Source organism: Condylura cristata, unplaced genomic scaffold (assembly GCF_000260355.1).
Source record: "Condylura cristata isolate star-nosed mole 26May11 unplaced genomic scaffold, ConCri1.0 scaffold00001, whole genome shotgun sequence".
Lineage (NCBI taxonomy): Eukaryota > Metazoa > Chordata > Mammalia > Eulipotyphla > Talpidae > Condylura > Condylura cristata.
Genome location: NW_004567102.1, coordinates 13,145,473 through 13,170,468, shown reverse-complemented (window position 1 = coordinate 13,170,468; position 24,996 = coordinate 13,145,473). Strand labels below are relative to the sequence as shown.

At 40.7% G+C, this 24,996-nt stretch overlaps 1 protein-coding gene across 1 annotated transcript in view; it reads left to right on the top strand.

Moving 5' to 3' along the window:
• Positions 1 to 24,996, top strand: part of TNFRSF21 (tumor necrosis factor receptor superfamily, member 21) — a 67,312-nt gene that overhangs the window by 21,288 nt on the left and 21,028 nt on the right. The window contains exons 3-4 of the mRNA XM_004673550.2: positions 1,049 to 1,543; positions 23,486 to 23,751. Coding sequence (XP_004673607.1) covers positions 1,049 to 1,543; positions 23,486 to 23,751 — 761 coding nt within the window. The remainder of the gene's footprint in view (positions 1 to 1,048; positions 1,544 to 23,485; positions 23,752 to 24,996) is intronic.

Sequence of the window (24,996 nt, the reverse complement as noted above, 5' to 3'; positions counted from 1 at the left end):
AGAAACTTTCAAGAAACATGCAAACACATAGAAGGTATCTAATATCCCCACCTGGAAAATAATGTTTTTTTTTTTTTTTATCAAATGATTTCAACTTTATGCCCTTTCCTGAATATTCCCAGAATTCATTTTGAACATCAAGCAGAATATAAAGTGCAGTCTTCATTTTCAAGTCTTTGAATTTGATTTTTCTGAAATGATAGCCAAATTGAGTTGTACTTTGTAGAATACTTGCTTGTGTGATACATTTCACCTTCACAATAATGATAAGATAAAAAGTCTTTGTGATAATGATCAGAAGACCCTGTGAGGACCACCACTTTAAAATTAAGAAATAGATTCACAGAGCTCAAGTGACCAGTGTAGGCTTTCTTGGGATTGATACAGGTCTGGTCCTGTTTCATGGGTCTTGAAGTCCCTGCCTCTAATTCTCCTTAACGAAAATCCCTTGTGGAAGCTTCTCTGAAAGAGGTCCACAAAACTACTCCCCAATTATTCTTGGCTATTCATAGCAGATACTAAATTATGCCTTGTTTTACCCACTGAACTGTCTCACCAAACCTTTCATTGGTCATACTTGAATGTTAGTTTGAGCTCTTTTCTTTACCTGAATCATAGTCTCAATTTTACCATTGTATCATGAATACTCAAAAGTTGGGAGAGGAGGAGTAAAGGAAATCCAAGATAAATGAATTAAATTTGTACCAATTCTCACAGTAATCAAAACAATTAAAAGTTGATTAAAGCCCTGAACATACTTGAGTCTTGTCAGTACGTACAAGACAGGAACAGCTGCTGTGAGGTTTAGATTGGATCCCTGAGGATGCCCTCCTTTGGCATGAGGAAGTGATTATAGCTACAAGCTTACTTTGTACCTTCCACATCAAGATGCTGTTAGGTTCTTTATGAAAATGTACAATACACTTTATTCTTAAATTGCAAAGGTCACCTCTTTAGTGATATCTGGCCTGCCTTGGAGATGACTAGGAAGAAGAGGAAATACATAGATCCCCAAATATAGAAAAGCCCTCCTTACTCTTTTTTCTAGGCATGAACTCAACAGAATCCAACTCTTCTGCCTCTGTTAGACCAAAGGTATTGAGTGGCATCCAGGAAGGGACTGTCCCAGATAACACAAGCTCAGCGAAGGGGAAGGACAACATGAATAAGACCCTCCCAAACCTCCAGATAGTCAACCACCAGCAAGGCCCCCACCACAGACACATCTTGAAGCTGCTGCCATCCCTGGAGGCCACTGGAGGTGAGAAGTCCAGCACACCTATCAAAGGCCTCAAGAGGGGACATCCCAGACAGAACCTGCACAAGCATTTTGATATCAACGAGCACTTGCCCTGGATGATTGTGCTTTTCCTGCTGCTGGTGCTTGTGGTGATAGTGGTGTGCAGTATCCGGAAGAGCTCCAGGACTCTGAAAAAGGGGCCACGACAGGATCCCAGCTCCATTGTGGAAAAGGCCGGGCTGAAGAAATCCATGGCCCCTGCCCAGAACCGGGAGAAGTGGATCTACTACTGTAACGGCCATGGTGAGCCCTCTTTTGTTTTTGTTAACAGACTCTCCCCTGCCTCTCCTTCCCGACTCCCTGTTGTCAGAAGGAATAGGAAATGCAGTTTCCAAGATCTCTTTTGTATACGAAGTGCTATTTGATCTAGTGATAATATGAAAAGTGAAGTGGTCAGCATTAGACTAAACACGGTCAGTGAGAATAACCCCTCTGCCCTTTCTCCCCTGGCACATTTCAAGGAGGATGTTGTGGAATCCAAGAACTGAGAGGGATTCAGGGATTTTGTTCCACCTTGTCATTTAACAAGCTAAGCTGTATTCAAGAAGTTTAGACTGAGTTGATCCAGACTAGTAGTTTTGTTGGGGATGGATGGGACCAGACTCCCTGTCTCCTGACCTCACGCCCAGGGATATCCTGCTCAGTAGAATACTAAGAAAATAAAGGGAGAAAAACAATTCTCTTATGTTTGCCTTTTTGAATCTAAACTTTGCTTTTATATTCCTGTTACTTCTCTCAAATGCATTTTCTTCTTCCCCCTTATATATATTTTTTCTTTTTCTATTGATAGTTTTTTCTTTTTTTTTTATTATATTAGTTTAGTTTTACATATTTTTGTGCACTTTTCCATCTCAGTTGCAATCCCCTTGGGTTTCCCATCACCAAATCACCCATGTGCCATCACCACCCCCTTATATTTTTAGGATACAGTTTCTATCAGGAGGATAGGAAAGTTTCTTGACACCCACAGCTTAACATGTCGATTATCCAAGGCTGCACCTGACATTTCTTACTAGTTTTTATTGTTTGTAGATATAGAATATTTTGTTTTTTCCATTATAAGTGCAATACTCATCCTATAGAACTTGTTTCAGCAAATAAGTTTGAGCTGAAGACTAAAGTTGAAGCAGTAACTTCATTTTCTATAAATTCTGAATGAGATTTTAATGTGAAGTTTTGACAGTCCCACTCAGTTGCTTCTTTTCCTTTAGAAATAAAGGCATATGTCTAACTTTGTTAAAAGCAATTGCGCCTTTTGTATTGAGTCTTAAAAATGCTACAGCCTTTGGTTTAGCAATTCTGTTTTTGTGAATTTATCATGAAGTGTCAAAACAGACATAATGCAAAGACCTTAAAATTTTAATTTAACACATGTGTGATAAATAAAAATTGGCAATAAAAAACCAGTTTTAGGAACATGATTAAATAAATAATGACATGTCCTTATAATAAAAAAATATGTTAGAGTAGTGAGGATTTTATGAAGGTGGAAATAACCTTCATAAAATTTCCTTTATAACATAGGAAAATGTCTATACTAGGTTAAAGTGAAAAAATTCCAACACTCTACTTACTTCATGTAATATAATTCCAGTTCTTTTTAAACTTTACAGTAAAGACTGAAAGGAAATATGCCAAGATAACAATAATGCTTTTTCAAGTTTGGTGGGATTTTTCTGGTTTTTTTTCCCTTTTATTATTCTTTCCCCCAAATATTCGGTAATAAGCAAATACTAGTTATATAATGAGAAATTTAAGAAAAAATGAAGAAAACTCACTTTACTTTCTTTGCTAACTTAAAAAAATGTAGTAATTAAGGTGACATTGATTACAACACTGTATATATTTTAGGAGTATAGGTTCATACCTCAACAAATAAGTTCTACACCACACCTACCACCAAAGCCCCCTAATAATCTTCTACCACAGCCCACTCATCCCTTTGCTAGTTGTGCAAATGATATAAAGCCAAGTGAAAATCAGACTTAGGTGAGCATGCTGCTTGGTGTAGAACATATAAAAATTTGAATAAGAATATATAGTATTTATAGTATATAGTGTATTCAATATAGAGTGTGTATATATGTATACTCTACATAATAATTTTCCTGAACCATTTCATGGCCCTTTATCTCTAGATGTTTCTGTGTGTTCTTTCTCACAGTAAAGATATTCTTTTAAAAGCATACTACAGCTTTTAATCTCAATAAATGTAACATAGACACAGTACTTTAATTTGCTGTCTATATGCCAGTCCTGTGCATTGACAAGATAAAACCTTTGACAGATACTATACTTTTTTGATAGGCCCTAGTCCAGGATCAGATATTTCATAAAATTGCCCTTTAAGTGCCAGCCAGAACATTTGTCCTGATACATTTAATGTATCAAAAATTAGTAAACATTCTGCTGAATTATGCAAATATTTGGAAGCATCATCTCACTGTTCACTATGTTAAAGAAGCCATTCCATTCTTCAAGTAATTGTATTTGTGGATTAGGTTATGGTCAGCTCTAATTCTAACCTGTCTTTTGCAGTGTAGTTTTAGAATTCCTGGGAATATAAAAATTTGCAAAAGTAAAACTGATCCAGCTGCAGAAAGCAACTTAATGTAATGACCTTAGGCATTCTATGACCACAGTAACCTTGTAAACTCTTAGGCCTGTCTCCTTAAAACAATATGCTATTTTATAAAAAGAATGGAAGTGCCAAATCAAGCAAAGCCTGACCATACCTTCTGTGAAAGCAATACTTCAGCAATATACTTTTCCGGTTAAATCACAATAACCTCATTCAGATGTGACTATATCTTCCCATAGTTTAACCTTTTCCTGCAGGTTTTTGCATTGGGAGGTTTATATTTAAGGTGTTTTTCTAATGAAGGTCTCTTCTTGGCCAAATTGCTTTTCTCAGAACAACAACCAGGTAAAATCCTATACAAAGAGAAGTTCTGTTTAATCAAAACCATTCCAGGTAGACAGAGAGGCCTCTAGAAACAATAGCTTGTTGATCTGATTGCAGTGAGTTCTGGGCAGCAGATAATCCTGAATAATACAATCTTTTCCTGGTCCTTGTCCATTTCACATGAATTGTTCATGAGGATGAGGGTGAGAGAAAAGTTACCTGGCCCTGGATGATCTTGCTAAAATAGCATGTAGCACAACCCCTTAATTTCCCACACAACTGAAGCAGACTAAACTGGGCTCTGGAATGCCATCTAGACCCTGGCACTCTGAAGCTGGACTTTTGGGTTAGTCTTTCTAACCCCAAAGGGGTACTCTTTTGTTTGCCTCCACTAATCCCTCTCGGTTTACCATGGCCCTATTGTTTTTTAAATTGAACTTCAGAAACTGCATTCCTTCATGGAATCCTAGTGTTGGAAATACAAGATAAGACTTCAAGACTTCATAGTTAGGGAGAGAGATGACTGAGGGTATTGGCGTAACTTTGTGTTCTTCCTTTCCGATGTTAGAGCAATGATATGTTTGGTGAATTGGTAATGTACTGTGGTTTGTTGCAATAGGTCTATTGCAGCAATAGGAATTGGAAATTGTTTCAGAAATTCTTAAGTACAAAAGTCTAATTAGCATGTATTACGGGATCTAAATCATTAAAATGTGTCTACTAGTAATGTTCAATTTGTTATCTTTACCACTTAAAAAATGTTCTTTTCGTAGTATAACTCCAACAGGACTGGGTAAATAGGAGTCCAGAATGTTTGATTTCAAGTGAAGTTTCCTGCAGTTTCGCATTAATTGGGAGATTGCAGGAAAGCAGTGCTTTTCTGTTTTTTTTTGTCAATTTTGTCACAAAAAAAAAAACAAAACACAAAAGTAAAGAGAGCAAAAGCTCATTTGGAAACAACTGGACATAGATGGTACTGAGAAAGTCTGAAATAGTCTCTAGCAGTCACTCAGTCACTTCCTTATAACTATGGAAGACACAAAACCTAAGTCCAGTCCCTGGCGGGAACAGGGGTGGCAGAGACTGGGAAGGGAGCGCCTTGTCTCCTCGCTGCTTCTCTCCTGTTCCCTTCCCTACTCTCCTCACTCTCTCTTCCCTCCTTTACTTCCTTTCTCTTGAACTATTTGCAAAAAGTATGAAGTGTGTTTCTGGCCACCTGTTGCCAAAGGATTTTTAAAAGACATTTGAAAAGCAAGAGTAGAAGTTGCCCTGAAAATCCTCATGGAGACTCTGGAAGGTGATGAAAGGAGCAAAGCATGGACACTAACTCTCCTCGATCATATTTCCCTTTTCTTTCAAACTGCTGACTGTGAAGCAAAATGAGGGAAAAAGGGTAAGAAAAAAGGAACTGGATTCATATGTTGTTTTAAATGTGCTTAGTTCTTGAGGAGCACATTCTTATCTAATCCTATTCCTTAGAGAGACAGTAAACATTGACAAGGACGCAAAATCTATTCACTGTAGTAATTTAAAACAAATGACATAGAAAGATGGCTTTGCCTTTAAACTGGCTGCAAAGCAGACAGTGAAAGCTTCTGGCAATTGCTTTCTCAGCCAGACTGTTCTGTACCTGCAGCAGCGAAAGCACAGTCTTATTCTATAGAACTGGACTCTAAGGTGATGTTTTTGAATTCCCTTTGTTCTTATTGTCATTGTTTAACTGTGTGTATGTAGTTTGTCTCTCTACATTTGGGCCGCTACTTATCCAACATGTTATATGTTCTTATATGTTCTCAGAGAGCAAACTCCCCTCTGATCAACAGCATGCAGAACTCAAGGAAGGCTGACCTGAAGCTGAGCTAGTCCATACATAGCACATGAGCTATTTAATTTAAAGCTAAGATGAACTAAAATTAAAAATTCAGTTATTCAGCTGTATCGTCCACAGCTCAATTGCTCTAAAACTACACATGGATAGTGGTTACCCTATTGGACAGGACTTTCATAGAACATTAACATCATAGAAACTTCTTCTGCTGCATAGCACGGGTCTAGAGGACCTGTGAATTTTAATCCTTGTATCCTTTTGAAGGTTGGATTGTTTTCAAGCCAGTGGATTTTTTTCCTTTGGTCTTACAGTGACATGTGGTGTTAGGGATTTAAACATAAGGATAAAAAGGTATGGTCTTATACTAAATTACTTTAGATACCAAGAAAAATGACTTTTTAGAGATAAAGAAGTTTCCATAACAGCAGTGCTTTAAAATATGCAAAAACTCCCTACCAGAAGATGACTGATATTCTTCTGTTTGATTCAAAGTGCAGCACTTTGGCCTGTGCATGGAGAGCAAGGTGATTTGAAGAGAAACTGGCTAATTCAGAGGCCCAAGATCCTCCACAAATGTTATGGGTTTTGTGGTTAATCTGAATTTTAAACAAGATTCCTTTTGTGGATGAACAGCCAGAAGTCATATGTTGGATGGAGATGGAGAAACATAGGCAATGGAGATAGGAATTTGGCAGGAGGAAAGCATCATATACACTAAAATTAGATCAGTAAACTTGGGCTCTACATTTTTCACTAGAGAGTGAAAATGGTTAGAGAACCATTTCAGATAAGATCTTTTACTTCTCTGGATGCCTGTTTATAAAGTAGGAAAAAATAGGTGTTTATGTATGCAGTTAAGGGCAAAGGCTGTGGAATCTGATTCCATTTACTAGCTGTGTGAAGGAGGAAAAACAGATAACAAGCAAGTTACATGACCACTCTTTGTTTCGTTTTTCTCCTGTATAAGATAGGAATATTAGCTCATAGGTTATTGGGAGGGCTAATTAAGTGATTGTCTGTTCTGTGCTCCTCACTTTGCTGACCACATGGCCAGTGATCTATACCTGCTAGCAGTGATGAGGGTGAGGATGAGGCTGGAGCTGACACATCATCACCATCATCACCACCCCTGCTACTAATGTCCTTATCACCTTTATCAGCTTGCTTCCTGATTCACCGTTAAATATTCACTTTTGAAGTGCATGCAGTGGGCCTTATTTATTGTCAAAAATGCCACCTTTAAGGAGCTTATTACAAGCTTGGTAGTCCCCTTCATGTCAGGTATGATTAATTATAGGCTTAGTTAATTTAGGTAGTTCCCTCTTAATAGGCAGAAAGCCTCGCAGAGAAATGAAACAAGATTCTTTATAGCCTATAATAAGATGTGGATCTATCTTCTGCATAGCAATGTTTTCTTTAAATTATCAGCATCAGGGGCAGTGAAGTAGGAAATGTTTTAGGCTCTGAAGATTATACAATCCATAGTGCAACTACTTAACTCTGCTTTTGAAGTGTGAAAACAGCCACTCACAACATGTAAATAATGGATGTAGTTATGTTCCAGTAAAGATTTATTTTAAAAAACATATGACTTGCCCTGTGGGTCATAGTTTGCCAATCCTTGAGCAACACCATAGGTATATTCTCTCTAGCTTTCTTCTCTTTTGGGGTTTGCACAGCTTGGAGGAGCAGGCTGGTTCTTTTTGGAGACTATCTTGTATTCCAATAATCAGTGCTTCTTCTTCCTTTTAGCAGTAACTGTTTTCCAAGCTGCTAAAGGGGTGAGTAACAAAGCAGACCATCAGAGATGTGTGGGTCTGGGAAAAGACGCAGTTATCTTCATATCTGCCCTTAACCAGTGTTCCTGCATTACCACCATCTCTTCTGTATCTTTGCTAGGAGAGCTCAGTCCTACCATGTGGCTCCACCTCTCAGGAGGACTTCTCATGTACTTGCTACAAACCAGAGTGGTGGAGGAGGAGGAGGAAAGGGTTAACTGGACTTCCAGTCTCACCTAGTTACCTCTGTTTGTTCAGGGACCTGTTAGACCTTGAGGGAGAGAAGAAGCAGGAACAGTAAAAAGATACACTGAGCTTTAGATTCCAATTCCACCCTCCTGTCCTTATAGAGAAACCGAGAGGATTAATTCAGTCACATTAAATGTCTTTTAATTCCAGCACTGGACTCATGTTCCTTGAAAAGAGCTGGGCAGGAGACTAAGACACAGGCAGTGCAACCGAGGGAACGAATATCTGAAATTCAGTCCTTTTAACAAGTGTGAGATGATTGATGGAGGCAGAGGCTCATTCCTCAGAGGTTGGATTGCAGTACAGAGTGGTAGCTGTAGGCATTAGGGATAACACTGGCTGCGAAAGCTGAAATGCAGATCTGGTTCTGTTGCTAAAAGGCTGGATGGTCCTGGGCAAAGCACTTTCTCTCCTACCATCTCAGTTGCTTTGTAAAATGAGAGGATGTGAATTTGTCGCAGGAGTGTCACCAGATTTTGATCATTGTGACAACTTTGCAATCACTGAGTCTACCACTGTCATGCTGACATCTGTCAGGAAACGGCCCTGCTTGGTCCTGTGCAATTTGCTGCTCCTTAGATTAGAGGCCCAAGAAGGGCTGTGCTCACTACAACGTGCAAGAGTTTTCCCTACGGCTCATAATAGAGTGAGGTCAGGATGGCAAAAATTTCCACTTTTAAATCAGGACACATGACTGGGAAAGACCAAGGGAACGCGCAGTAATTCTGCATGCTAGTAAAGAGCTGTTTTTACAATGTGGTGGAGATCATGTAGTTGGTACAGAACTAATCCTTGGAGTCTTTCACCCCCTTCAGTTCGTGTCAACTTGATTGCAAAGGAGTTGAGAAGCCCTGTTTAAGCCGTCCTCCATTTCTGAAGTTTTATGGTGGGAGAAAACCTTGGTCTGTTCATGTGGGTCAAGGAGCTCACAAACATAACATCTGACAATAGTTTTGTACTAGTTACAAAGGTCTACTGGGTAAAAGAAGTAAAACTCTTTGTATTGGCTGATGGGAGGCCAGAAACTCAAATTCAACCTGATGTAAGCAGTGGTAGCTTCGGGGATATGGTGTGGCTATCCCCTCTATCCCGCTTAGCTAAGAAGAAATAGAGTTAGACTTCCATTGCCCCGAAACTGTCTTTACTTTCATATATTCTTGTCATGGCTCATTAGTATAGACACTACTCTGCCTGGTAAACAGTTTTTTTTTTTTTTTTTAATTGCATGTTTGGGGCCCTCCCTGGTGACACAATGGGTTTAAGCATAGCGCTAAGAAGCCAAAGTCACGATCCCTACCCCAGAGGTGACCAACATAGTGCAGCAGACCTCTCCTGACCCGCCTGCTGCTCCCCTCAGGAGTGTACTTGTCAGTCTGCCTGTCCTGTTCCCCACTCTGTCTCTGGTGAATCCATTCACTGCCCCTGCACCTCTGGCTTGTACCCCAGTTCTGTATGCATACATAAATAAATTGCATGTTTGTCCCAGATCCTTAGATCTTTGTAATTATTGGAATTTTGTGTCTAAAATTTTACAGGATAATCTAAATGTAATCCTTCAGAATGGGGGAGGAGGGAATGTCACTCAAAAAGTTGGAGTCAGAGAAATAACATTTCACTTCCAGAAGGAAGCATCCAAGTCTGGCTTTGACTAAAGGTAATAGGAAAACCCTCTCCTGGGCACTCTCTCTTGCAAGCATTGATCGTTAGCTAGGACAGTCATGAATTTCTTCAGGGAGAAGTGCTTGAGCCACATGAGATTACAGAGAAACTATTCTGTGTCTTAGATACATGTTTCTCCCTCTCTTGTCCTGTCTTTTGAATTTTACCTTCTGAGAGTTGTTCAGATGTCAAATTATTTTCCTAAAGAGAAACCAAGTGATCAGTCTGCCTGATTTGGAATAAATTGTATGTTGACTAAAGCAAGAAAATATAACATATGAAATAAACTTTTCCTGTGTACACTCCTGGTCTACTCTAAAATGATAGGGGGAAGTTTGTAACCAGGTTCATCCTCAAGGAACCCCAAAGCAAAACAAAGATGGGAAATTTGAAAAAACATGTCTCTATATTAGAGTGCTTAAACTGTGTTATTTTTGTTCGATTTAAATGTATTTGAACATCAAGTTCTGGGCATTATCCTAGGACCAGGCTTTGGTGAGAGATTTTAAATTTTATTTTGGTAAGACTTCAAGGAGAAAACTGGAAATCATGGAGAATTGTGTGTGCATGCATGTATGTGCACACATCATATAGTTAGAAGAGACTCCTTTAGTATCGCCTCGATTTATGAAGCTGAGACTGAGACTCAGAGAAGAAAATGACTTATCTAAGATTAGCTAGGTCACAGGGGAGACCACAGCCAGGGTCACCTGATTGCAGGGTCATGACCCTTGACCCTTTTTGTTTTACACAGTGTGCCTCTGGTCAAAAGGACTGCAGGGTTTTCTGCAGTACAGATATTGTGGTTTGAAAACAATTGACTCGCATTTCTAAAATGAGAATATGGAGGAAGGGCTATTTGCCTGTGAAAAATCTGCAGGCTGAGGTTGGGGGAGTGAAAGAATTTAGTCTTCTGGCTCCTCTGAGAGTGTAAGAGGTAGCTTAGGAGAGGAAGAAAGATTCTCTGGCCTGTCTCTCCCTGGATTGCCTTCATGATAATGCTAATGGTCCCTTGATGATAATTAAGTCAATGGGAGAGGCGGGACATGTCTACCTTTGCAGAACATCTTAATTGGATGATTTCAGGCTGGAGGAGGCAAAAAGACTAGTAGCTGGAGATAAGTTAGTCCTTGGCTACAAGGTGAAAGTAACTTAAGAAATTCTTCAACCTCTTACAGTCTTTACAAAACCTTTGACCTTTCCTTCAAGAGGCAAAAGGATCCCTCTCCCTTTATATCTGAACAGATGGACCATTATATCTAATTTTTCAAACCAAGTAGAAATCCATTAAGCATCAACTTTAATGAATCCTATGGGTCAGGAGAAATGGCTGCAGAGAAAACATCTGCCTTGGGAATATTGGCCATAAAATGCCATTGAGTCGGAATGACCAGCATAGTAAGAGCTAGAAAAGAAAAGGAAGGTTTGGCCCATGTAGTTGGATTCTAATTGTAGAGGGTGAAGGAAGGGACTTTGCTCATGTTGTCTGTTTCTGCAGTGCTCCCAAGACACATCTGATAGTGCAGCCTGGGGAAGTGGGAGGAGAACACATCCTGCCAAGGAGAAAATGGAAACTTGCTCCCCAGGAGATGTGTGGAGGGGGTAACATTGACTGGGAGAGGAAAACTGTGCAAAGAGAAAAGCCTGGTGGAGCCTGGTTTTGCTTACGTGTTTGGTGAAGGTCTTGGATTCAAGTATCTCCAACATCTTCAATTCTAAAATCCTATCCTTCAGTCATGCGAAAACTGAAACCCCAATTTCAAAACAACCTACAACCAAAGACTAAGTTAAAGAATAGACTGCCTGGGTTGTGTTGGTGGCTAGACCTCCGATTTGCATAACTGCTGCCCGATCTCTATGTAAAAGTTATTCTTAGGGGAAACATGTTTGAGAACCAGGACATAATTTGTTTAGTGCAATTATATGAAGTTCACTGCCCTTCAACCAAGCTACATTTTAGACTTTCAGTTTCTGGTGATATATATATTTCTTCCATCCTGTCCCTTCTTTACAATCACTGCTCAAGCAAAACATAAGATGACATCATCTCACCTTACCTAGCAAACAAGCAAAATACATTCCTTCTTATTATCTTCAGGTTTTACTCACCAACAACTTTGTTGGACCTGTATATCCTTAGAATTCCTTCAGTAAATTTAAGAAAAAATATTTCCTTTTTTCATGAACTGTGGTTTCTCCTCCATAACAGTTAAGTATGGTAGAATTTATCTTTATTGGGGGTTGTGAGGAAGAGGCATCCCCCCCCCCCCCAATTCACAACTTGACAGCCTTATCCTCTTTCTCAGAGTAAACAGTAAGATGAAGTAACAATGGGAGTGGAATCGTGATTGTCTCAGGATAGCAGTGGTTGGTAAGAGACAGACAGTAACTGGAAGCTAGGTCCCGGGTATATTTGGACAAGTTCAATTCCCATCAAGCAGTTTTCAGAAATGACTTAATAATTATTTCCTCCAACTTATTAAAACCACCATAAACTGTGTTCAGAAGTGAAGAACAAAAGAAGTGTGTCATTAATTCAATAGTAAGTATTTCTCTACTTCAGTTTTTTTAAAGATTTTATTTATTTATGCATACAAGAGCTGGGATACAGGCCAAAGATGTGGGGATATGGAGGGAGTGGTGGTGAGAGGATTTCTAACAGGTCCAGGTTTCATGGACTCCACCCCCATTCCATACTGGAACTACTAATCCCATCGATACCCAGGGGAAGCACGCTGGGATGTGAGGGTGGAGCTGAGCAGCCAGGTTGGGATAAAATGGACATGTGGACTCTGGGGCCTCTTGGCCTGGTGGTCACAGCTGGTCATTTGGTTCTTGATCCTTTTTCAGTGAGCTATTGGAGTCCAGGTCAGCAGAACTGGCAGGACATTCTAGTTAACTTGTATTTCTCTCTCTCTTTCCCTGGGTTGTTCCTTTACCTTTCTCCTTGTAATAAATCCATTGTTGAACCTTTTTGTGTGTGTCCACAGTACAATTGAATCTTAAGTGCATGGGTGAGGACCCACAGACAGGCAACCCAATTCACATTGGGGTGCCCTGTAACAGATTCACCAGAGACAGAGCAGAACAGGTAGATCTACTAAAATACACTGCTGAGGGGAGCAGTGGGTGAGAGAGGAGAGGTCTGCTGTGCCATGTGGGTCAGCTCCCTGGCTGGGGATCCAACTTGAGCTGCAGGAGGTGCAATGGCGGCTGATAGCTTCATAGTGCTGTTTTAACTGGTTGTGCCACCAGGGAGGTTCCCCTTCAGTTTTTTCAAAAGTGAGGTCATGTGATGTTTGTTTATGACATTGGTAATAAGATCAGGAGGTGATCTGGGGATGTAAACATGACATCAACTGTCTGCTGATATAACGTTTAACATAAGAAAGGTTGCAGCTATGAGTACATTTTCATTATCTACTTCAGCAAAGATGTACCTTGTTTACTGAGTGTTATACCCTGTTCAAGGTATTTCATGCATATTAATTTTTATAACTATGAGCTGGGCCACCATCATTGTCATTTTATGACTGGACACTGAGGCCCAGAGAAGAATTTGGCCAAGATCACACAGCTAGGAAGTGGCAGGGCGAGAGTCCACTTGGACCCCAGTCTAACTCCTAACTCCACACACTGCTGCTTGACTTAAGACTTTAATACTTGTAGAATACCGATTTCTCCTCAGTGCCTAGGTTTCTGTGGTTGGATGTTTTTTTATTGTTGTTACAACCATGCTCAATCAAGAGAAATTTATTTCTCTCAGCAAACCTACATCTGAAAGCAAACAACTCCACAATTGTCATCAGTAATGAGTTCTCCTCTGTGGAACTCACCCTGATTTTCTAACTTTTCACTTTCTTCTTAGATTGCTCGGACTGGAAAAATTCTAAAGCCAGTCATCGAATGAAGTCTCTGAGGACTGTTTTAAAAATATAAAGGTTGCTTCACATAGTCAGGGGTGATGGAATCCTGCTAACCTGAACTCACATCTGTTGAATTTGATGGTTTTCTCAGCCCAGACAGGCAACAGCAGCTGCTGCCATCACAGAAACCCTCCTTCCTTTGCCAGCGCCCTCCTTGACTACAAATTCCAGACAGTCATCCTGTCTCTCAGCCCAAATTTCCTATGGGAAGTACACTTGAAGTGTAAACACCAGGAAGCCAGGCTCAGGGGAGATTATTCCATTTCAGAGGCTGCTGTGTTGCAGCCTTCTGCCTTGAGCTCTGCCATTTTAAGTCAGGGGCAAAACCCTGGGGACTGCTCCCTACCGGCTGCCTTTTCCACGTTGGCTTCCATAATGCCATCTCCAGAAGGTGGTACTTTTCTGCTTGACCTCTTAGGACGTGTGAGGATTAGAAAGCCCAGAAAACTGTAGCAGGAGGAGTCTCTGCTCGCCAGAGCCTGAGTCGCATTACCGCCTGGCCACCTCAGGTGCAGCGTTGTATGTGGCCTTTGCCGTTGGGAGTCGGAAGCTGCAATTCTCCCCAGACACAAGGCCATGACTTCTTCTTGGCTTAAGGGTGGGAGTCTTTATTTTTTAAATGCATATGTTATGCAATGATTTGTCTTAACAGTTTTTGAATTGAAGCTATCTGGGATACTGGAAAACCAATCGGCATTTCTCCACGTAAGCTAAACTACAAACAGAAACAGAAAACCCTGGAAAATGGTATGTCCTTGAATCATCCTGGTCAGGTATTATGTAAGCTGATTTTGCAGAGAAGGAATTTCTAGAATCTGCTGATTATTCTTCATGAGTAATTGGCTGTTAATATTGCAGTGTCTCCAAGGGATGATGGTGACTGTTCAGGGAAGAATTGGTGGTGGGAATTTTCTCCTGAGAGGAGAAAGTAAATATTGTACAAAAGTGAACCATGATGTAAAATGATAATAATAATTAATATTAAAAAAGCATTGTAGTGTCTATAGAATTTAACATATTAGGTTGCTGATGGTATGTCAATTTGCTAAAGGTAGGTGGGCTCAGGTTTATAAATGAAAATGTAGTGACAAATATGTTTGGCTTATTTTTTAAAATCCAAGACACCATTGATGGAGACATGCCATTATATTCTACCTGGTGTAGGAAAAAAGCACTATCACCAAATTGTGGAAATGCACTAATCAAAATGTGTATTCAGGGCCCAACCTGGTGGCGCTGCGGGCTAAAGCACAGCATTGAGAATCTAAAGCCCCTTCCACATGAGTTCGATTCCCGCCTGCCCTGGAGGTGACCACATGGTGTGGCAGACCTCTCCTGACCCGCCCGCTGCTCCCCTCAGCAGTGTACTTTGTCGATCTGCCTGTTCTGCTCCCCACTCTGTCTCTGGTGAAGCCTCTCACTGCCCCTGAGCCTCTGACCTGTACCCCAGTTCTGTATGCACAAATAAGTAAATCTTAAAAAAAAAAAAAAGTGTATTTAAAGTCTTTGAAATCAGTGAAATCTGGCAATACTTTAGCCACGGTCTTGCCTCTTTTCTATAAGAATTCTTAGAAGTCTGACAACCTAATTCTCACGCTTTAACTCTTCATTTCCCTGCTGGTGTTTGGCACTCACGTCATTCCTTTCACTGAAAAATCAAAATCTCTAATGACGTCATCACACGCAGAGTAGCAACCACTAGCTGGGGGAGACCTGCACACCCTGCCCTTTGTGTCTCAGCCCCTGCCTCCCATCACTTCACCCTCATCCATTTGCTCTAATCACACCAATGTATCTTATGCTTCTTATGAAGACCAGCATCTTTACTTCCTTTGAGCCTGCTGTTCCCTCTGCCTGGAATACCTCCCCCCAGGTATCTGCCTGGCTTGCTCCCTTGCCTCCTCTATGTCTTGACTCAAATGTTCCACCTCAGTGAGGCCTTCTCTTAGCTATGGAGAAGGCCTTGATCCAAAATTGCACTCCTCCATCCCCTTTCTCTGCACTATCACACTAAATGTTTTATCACTATCTTGTTGATTCTTCCTACATCTCTCAAGAGAACAAAGGCTCCACAAGAAAAGGGATTTTGTTTAGTTTTGCCTTTGGTCACTGCCATGTCCCAGTGCCTAGGATTGTGTCTGGTGCATAGTGCTCAATATATTTTTGTCAGTGAATAAATGAACAGGTTCAAACAAAGACTGAGGTGAGAAGGAGTGATGCATTTTTGTAGTGTGTTTTTGTGTTCTTCAGTGCAATGAAACAAGACAGCATATATATCTCTTCCACCTGGAAAGTCATCTGCTAATGTGATAGTTTGTCACTGATATTCTGTCTGTAAACTTCATGACACTTGTGTACAGTGGCCTTTTAGGAGCTCCTGATAGTGACTGTCTTTTAAACCTTCACAAAATAGTTATTGACTCTGTTTCAGAAGTCACTTTTTTGGTTTAAGATGAAATCTAAACATTTCCTCTAGCTTTTGTGGCTCAACAGGGAAGAAGTGGTTTAAATCATCTGAATTACCAGCACAGATAAAGCTGTGTCCTACAGGATCCACTGGAGATGATCCCTGTAGATATTTGAGTTTGTCACCATCCTCTGATACTGCAAAACATATGCATATGTGGGGTTGTTGCCCTTATGAGCACTGACTCTGTTTACAGACCACATCGCAGTTGGGACAGCTTATCTCTGCAGGTGGATTCTGTTGCAGTGGAAGAATCTGGTAGAATATTCCTCCTTGTGAGCTCTGGCCCCTGATGTGGATTGGTGGACTTCCCTCAGTGGGAAGAGGGAACTGGCAAGGAGAGAGGCTCTTGCACAAGAACTGTGTTTCTGTGTCGGAAGCCTGGGTTCCACCCACTGGTAACCACACTGTGGACCTTCCTTCTCATTATTGTGGTGACCGGAGATCAGACAGGGCCAGCCAGATCTTCAGTGGCTTATATTTCAAAGGCTAATGCAATGATAAAGAGTGTGTGTGGAGGAGGGGTCAGGAAAAGGGGAAGGATGGCAATAAAGCTCTCATCGATGCAAAGATATTCATTATATTTCTAGACTCTGGAAGGTGCTGGGAATATGGCAATCAAAGCAGACTTGAGGCTTGGACAGTTAGGAAAAGCAACTTTGTGGATGACTATTGCACTGGAGAAACATCCCTTCTTGAATGCTGATAGCAGGTTCTCATTCAAATTTCTGGTCTTGGCATACATTGCTAACTATATATCTGTTGTGTTCATGCTTGCTTTTATGTGCAGTTGCAAGCCTGAGGTGATAGCACACACCTATTCAGAGCATGTTGTGTGTGAGAGATGTGGGGATAGCAGGGTGGTGTAAAGGGCAATAAATTCTTGAGCTCATGTTCTGATTGGTCTTCTCAGGAGACCATGTTTTGTGTGTAGAGAAACGAGCACACGATAACCGTGGAGTCATCTTTCCTGGGAGGAGGTTGTGTGTTAATTGCCTCCATGGGAATTTTCTCATTATTTCTCCCTCTGCCTCTCTTTCTAGAAGAATAATGAGAACTGACATTATAGTTAGCAAGTATGGGAGATGTAGCAGGAATGCTTAGATCTTTTAAGTAATGAGAACATGGGGCCATTAGCAGGCTTATAAACATAGCTCTTTGATGCGTCCTTTTTTTTTTTTTTTTTTTGCCTGTTAGTTTTTTTTCTTTAATTTTACTTCTTTTTCTGGTCCTTTATTTGGTTCCCCTATATTTCTCCTATAAGTGAGAAATATATTTCTTTGAGAAATATATTTTTCTTTGTCCTTCTGGCTTATTTCACTGAATATAATCCCTTCCAGCTCCATCCATGTTGCTGCAAATGACATGAGTGACATGAGTTTATCTTTTCTGATTGCTGACTAGTATTCCATTGTGTATATATATCACATATTCTTGATCCAGTCATCTATTTTTGGGCATTTGGGTTGTTTCCATATCTTACCTATTGTAAATAGTGCTACAGTAAATATAGGGGTGTAGTTTGATGCATCCATTCTTGCAAAGCTTGGTTATCTAGCTAGAAACCCAGTTGCTGTGTTGGCTACAGATGGCCTTTGTTTTCTCAGGCTCTATTATTTCTGTCCTTCATACCTCATCCAGGGAAAGCTTTAATATGAGTTCTTAATGATGGCATTCATTTCTGATATTTATCTCCAAAAGGAAAAAGCTTTAATACCTTCTCTGGTTATAAAGGTCAATTCAGATTTTTAGAAAAATCTGGAGCTGACATTGAGGTTAGAAAAATAAGCCTCAATGAGGGTTGTCCCTCTGATAATATGTCATTCAGGCTTTATAATGCACCTGAATTTATAATGCACCAGAAAATGCCATTTCTTTGATAATAACATAGCTGATAGGCTCACGCCTTGATGCATGAGCTCCCATCTGCTAGGTCTGGGCAGTGTCAGCTCCTAAGGACGAGCTTGCTGAGTCCTGCTGTGATGCTGTGCAGGTGGCAGGAGCAGAAAATTTTCCCTTTTTTGTTTGCCTTGCTGAAGATAGTTCCCCTCCATTATGATGATGGCCTGTCTGACTCGTGCTACTGCGATTTCACAAAGCACAGGACATGGGATTCTGCTTGACTTTCTTGTTCAGCACCTATATGCCTGGTGCTAATACCTGTGTCTGTGCAGAATTCCTCCATTAGGTACAGTACTCAGTGACTTGTCCAGGCAGCCTTGGTGGTGACAAGAGGAGAAACAGCATGCACTCGGGTGCTGTGCTTGAGGTCCCATAAACTGCCATATATTCATCATACCAATATGGACATAGAAATCTAGGGGGTTGTCATTTTGTTAGGGAAAAAGGATGTCCTGAAGGTACTCTGTAGAGTTTTGTGGACTCCACCCCCTACTCTAGTCACTGAAACTACAACTCCCAGCAATACAAAGGGGAGACTGCAGAGACCCAAGGGCAGAGCTAAGCAACCATTTTTGGGACTTTGGGGGATATAGATGGGAGCCATGTTAGGCTGTAACAATTTGACAGAGATCACACAACTAATAAACCATGGGGGTTGAAACTCTATCTTGTGATTGCAAGGTTTATGGGCTTTCTGCTACTTGCACCTTAAAATTCACACGTCCTTTCCCTGCAGACCTTGTCTCATACCACTGCAGGCCACTCACTGCAGCCTCTAGCTTATGTGGCTGCACTTTCACTTCCTCGGTGACTTCTTTGGAAACTTCATTCCCAGAGCTGTGGGAGCTGACATTTTAGAGAAAGCAGTTAATTCCAGCCCCTTTCTATCAGCCTCTTGGTGAGCTGAGTGTTGTATTGGTTTTCAACCTAGGGAAAAAGACCTGGCTTCACAGTCAGATGAGCAATTCAGATGAATTCAATATACAGTGAGTGTCTCCATTCTTGGTGAAAAAACTTGAATTTTGAGGAGACATATGTTCAGGGCACCCTGCTAAGCAGAGAGGTAGTTTCTATTTCACTTTGAGGTTAACAATGTGTGTGTGTGTGTGCATGCATCTTCTTTTAGCAAAATGTTTTTCTCGATCTTTATGCTATTTGATTGTTTTGGTCTCTTTTCATCATTAGTTTCAGGGTTTGGTGGACCATATCCAACCCATCACCTGGCTTTGTAAATAAAGTTTTTTTTTTTTATAGAATAATGATGTATTTGTTTATGCATAGAATAAAGATGTATTTGTTTAAGCTGTGTTGGAGCCAAGAGGTGCAAGGGCAGTGGGGCAGGAAGGTGAGAGGATTCACTAGAGACAGAAGAGGTAGATCTACTGAAATCCTCTGCTGGGGGGAGCAGTAGGGGAGACAGGACAGGTCTGCTCGCCATGTGCTTAAGTTCCTGGCTGGGGATTGAACTTGTGTTTCATTGGCTGCCAATAACATCATAGTTCTGGAACTGGACCCCTTGTGCCATCAGAGAGGCCCTGTAAATAAAGTTTTGGTTATGGTGGCTGCTTTAATGTTACAACAGGATCAAAGCTGTCACAGAGACAGCTTCAATTGTTCATAAAACCTAAAATAGTTTCCATTGCCCTTTATAGAACTAGTGTGTTGACAGCTTTTATTTTTTTACTAGTATTTAAGTTTTAAAGCAAAAACGTGCACATAGTCCCAGGGAAAACTCTCCCAATATCTTATTGGTCATTAATAACAGGTCTGGAAAAACACACAAACTCCACCACCAGCCATGAGTGTATGCATATGTGGATTGCATGGCCGTACTTAAGGAATATATAATAATAATGCTCCTCTACTGCAGCATATTCCTGACTAACTGGGTGGTGGAGATGCTGCTCACTAGCTGGGTGAACTTGAACTGGTCACAAACCTCTCTACACTAATAAGATGAAATACTTAGAAATAATTAAATGTACCTTTGACATAAAAGTATTTGACTATATAAGGTATATGTAAATATCATATACTTGTGTTTATATGCATATGTATGCATATTATGTATATTTATATATTACATGATTTTAAAGAGAATAGAATAATAAAGTAAATAACAAATAAATAAAAAGCTGGCACATTTCCCTACCATCCGTCATAGACAAAAGGATTGTGACTATCTTAGGAGTGCCCTCTCTGCACTTAATCATAATATTCTCTTCCCTCTCTTCAGAGTCAACTGTTCAATTGGTTTAATCATCCTATTGCTTTTCTCTCTAGTTGTATTGCACTTCCAAAGTCCATCAAAATTTGTGTTACACTGGTGTTATTTCATTTCCTTGATGATAAAGTCTCTTTGTGCCTTAAGATTTCATACAAACACAGCAACACAAAGTGACTATAAGAAATACTTCCGATAGGCCCTGCCTGGTGGCCCAACGGGTTAGGACACAGCACTGCAAACTGGTCACAGCCGTGCTTCAGTATGAGTTCAGTCCAGCCAGAGGTGACCCACATGGCGCGGCAGACCTTTCCTGACCTGTCCGCTGCTCCCCTCAGCAGTGTACTTTGTTGATCTGCTTGTTCTACTCCCCACTCTGTCTCTGGTGAAGCCTCTCCTCTGGCCTTTACCCCAGTTCTGTGTGAACAATAAATAAATATAGCTTAAGAAAATACTAAAATATATTAGGTAGTTTTTTCTTTTCCCTTTGGCGGCCATAATGAAGGTGTGGGCAAGGTACACGCATACTCACAGGCTAGCTCAGAGTATTTTCCCCTGCTACTGTAGGGTTTTCCATCACGTGCGAGGCAGAAAAGGCTGATATCTCCAGAGGGAGTGGTTGACTCCTCCGGTTTAGATTTATCAGCTTCAGAAGGGAGGGATCATGGTAAAAATCTTTGCTGACCCTGGCCAGGTCATGTGAGTTGAATCCACATTTTCATAGTAAAAGAATAAGATGCAACTTGATTTGTGAGCTTTAAAATTAACTAGAAGTTAATTAACTAGAAGTTAATTTTAAGTTGAAGGAAAATCTCATTGTATCCATGGTTTGTTTTTCTTTTTTCCTTTATTTTGTGCCTGAAAAAAGTCTAAATACTGGGTTTTGGAAGCAGGAGCTGTTGTTAAGCATAAACCTTTTAAACTCTATAATTACTCTATAAAAGCTGTGCATTTGATCAAAAATGCACATAGTCTTACATTTTAGTGCTCAGCATATGAAGCATTTATAATGATGGGGTACTTCCAAAAATAAATCAACTCTATAGAAAATGTTAATCAGTTCATCCCCAGAGACTACAGTGAGTATCCCCATTGTGCAAATGAGGAAATGGACATGACAGTTAGTGGTTTGCCCAAAGCCACACTGTCATTGGCAGTTAGACTAGGCAGTGGTCCCATGTACAAGGAAATGCAGTCATGTTTTCATGTAAGACACTGTGGGCCTTAGTCAAATTGACCTAAATTAAGATTCAGGGGCTAACAAGCCTTATGGTGTTTGGAAAAATTTACCACATCAACCACAAGGAGCTGGCTTGCTCCTGAAAGTTACCTGTAGGATTTTAAATAGAGGTGTTTTTTGTTTGTTTGTTTGTTTGTTTGTTTGTTTTGTTGTTTTTGCTTGAAGTCAAAAGCTCTGTATCTGGTAAACATTGCTATGAAAACAGAAAAGCAACTGGTTTGAGTCTATTTCACACTGCCAGAGAAAATAGTTTGAGAAGTACGGTAATGTCTCAATTTGTGGCATTCTTTTCTTACAGTTGACAAGAGAGCAGCCTTCGACTGGGAACTTACTCTTTGAAAACAGTTTTTAGGGGGTTGATTCAGGATGTGTTTGCAATTTTCCAAATCGCTTGCCTCAAGGATTGCGTGGCAGATTTATATTGAGGAATGACAAAATCCTCCATTTTCAAAGAAACTTCTGGAATTATTACTCTTTTCTTAGGCAAAAATGGATAGCTCAGTTTATAAATATTTTCAACAACTGATTGGAGCAAGAGTCTACCCCCCGACCCCTCATTAACATCTAGTTAATTTCTAGTTAATAACCCATTTTTATTTAATAGTATATACTCTTAAGATATTGTTCATTGGGCCTCCCTGGTGGCACAAGGGGTTATAGCACAGCACTATGAAACTACCAGCAGTCACTTCATTACGAGTTCCATCCCCTGCCAGTAACGTGACCCACATGGCACAACAGACCTCTCCTGTCCCACCCGCTGTTCCCCTCACAGTGTATTTCAGTAGATTCGCCTGTTCTGTTCCCCACTCTGTCTCTGGCGAATTCTCTCATCCCCCATACTTGTGGCCTGTAGCTCAGTTCTTATATGCATAAATAGATAAATCTCTTTAAAAAGAAAGATATTGTTCATTATAAAAACTATGGTTTGTAGGCATATTACCCCTATTCAAAGACATGGGAGTGACACAGCAGCTCATCCATCTGTTATAATAAACTACCAAGGTGTACTTCATCTCTGAATAAAGTTGTGCTAAGTCAGTGTGTAATTGAGAGGAAAGGTGCTAAGAGGAAGACACCAAAGCATGCTACTCAAATGTACCTCAAAGAGGGTGGGTGCCAGGTACCTGCCCTGAGTTTGAGATTTGATGTTGGCATTTCAGATATCTACATTCACGACCGAGTTGACAGATTGTGTTGACCAAGTTCACAAGTGACTAAAAAGCCAGGATGACAATATATTGTGTTCTTTACTAAGTTGGGTTCATTACCCAGCACACCTACCTTTTATGACATTGGGCAGATTGCCTCACTTTTCTAAGGGAGTTTTTTTTAACCTGGACAGTTGGAAAGTTAATGCTTTATAAAGATAAGCTAATGCCTTAACATTATATACCTGGAGGATTATAGCTGTTGTAATTGTACTGTCTTTTTGGCGGTTATAATTATAATTGTGTAAGTCACTTAAGGGACTAAATAATAGATCAGAAAACTGCTTGTTGAACATTGAGTTAGAGAACAGTTCCTCCTTCTGAGCTGGGGACAGTATCAGCTAACATGAATAGATGCCATTGCCAGAACGCAAACACCTTTTACTCAGAGTCCTTGAAAAGGTCCGCTGCAATTTTAATGCATGGCTTGCCTTTGTCTGGAATCACCAATGGCCACTTTCTTAATCTGGGAGTCTATTTTGCTCTAGTTGTTATTAGCAGTAACGAAGGAATCCCTCTGCTTGCTTTAGGGTTAACTTTCACAGCATCTTTTAGGGACGCTCATTATACTTCTAGGATTTCTTCTTCTGGATCCACATTCAGAAAATGAAAGTTGCTGGGGGTACCTAACTACCCCCAGGATGGATGGTATATGCCTTCCTTTGATGGAAGAATAGCAATGAAGATGCATGCTGCATTTAATTTTATTAAAACAAAGTGACCTTGTATGATGACCTTCCCTCCCATACCTGAATTGGTTTTTTTTTTTTTTTTTTTTAATTTTGTCTCGGTGCAGGTATTGACATCCTGAAGCTGGTAGCAGCCCAGGTGGGAAGCCAGTGGAAAGACATCTATCAGTTTCTGTGCAATGCCAGTGAGAGGGAGGTGGCTGCGTTCTCCAACGGGTACACAGCAGATCACGAGAGGGCCTATGCAGCTCTTCAGCACTGGACCATCCGGGGCCCTGAGGCCAGTCTTGCCCAGTTAATTAGTGCCCTGCGCCAGCACCGGCGCAATGATGTTGTGGAGAAGATTCGGGGACTGATGGAAGATACAACCCAGGTAATTAGCATAATTTGTCTGCCTTTCCTGTGAAACTTATTTTTGCCACTGTGCTTCAGATTTTATTAAGTATCTATAATAAGGACACAACCGGTGTTTTGGTACCTACACACACACGCACACACACACACACACACACACACACACACACACACACTGTGATTCCAGGACTTCCAGGGCAGTGGTTTTCAATGATTTCCACTGGAGCCATCTGGACAGCTTCCAAAAAATTCTGATACTTGGACCCCACCGTAGAACAGTTAAATCAATTTCTAGAAGGAAGGCTAGAAATCAGTATTGTCAGGCTTTCTAATGATTTTAATGTGCACAGCTGAAAATCAATGTCTTTGGGGGAACTTCTAGAATCAGTCTTGTGTAGTCAGATCTATCCCTTCACGCCCATTTATGGTTTTATTTTGAATGACATGCTTTGAGCAAGAAAAGAAAGAAGACCTTTTTGTCTGATAACCTCCTGTCCCCCAGACGGTTTCAAACTATGACATGGCTTGGGAAGGCTCCATCTTACCTCCTGAGGATGCAGAAGTTGCTAGTGGCAGTAGGTAGCAGGATTGATCCTTCTCTTTGGGCTTATTCAGTCTGTACATCAGATGGGAACTGAGGGAACAAGTGATTTGTGAGTGTGATTGATTTGTTTATTGTTTCTGGTTACTAAGCCTAGGCTTTGGGGCTTAATCTCACCACTGAATTTGAGTCCTGGCTTCTGCTACTTAGTAGTTGGGTAACCACAGTAAGTTACTTCAACATTATCTGCCTCTGTTATCTCATCTCTAAGTCAACTTTATGGAATTCTTTGAGACTGGGAATGAGCCTATAAACTGCCTGATATGTGGGATCTGTGCTCAGCTGGTAGCTGCGGTCCTTATGTAAAGTTTTGTTTTTTGTTTGTTTTTCAAGATGTATTTATTTATGCATACAGAACTAGGGTACAAGCCAGAGGTACAGGGGCTATGAAAGGCTTCACCAGAGACAGAGCAGGGAGTAGAACAGGCTGACTGAGGAAGTACACTGCTGAGGGGAGCAGTGGGCAGGTCAGGAAAGTTCTGCCATGCCTTGTGGATCAGCTCTGGGGCAGGGATCGAACTCATGCTGAAGTGGCTTTAGCTTCTTAGTGTTGTGGCTACACCACCAGGGAGGGCCCCCCCTTATGTAAAGTTTTATACTTAACTTTTCCTTACTCATAAGTGCTTCCCTGGAAAGGTGATGAATTACCCTCAAATGTGGGTA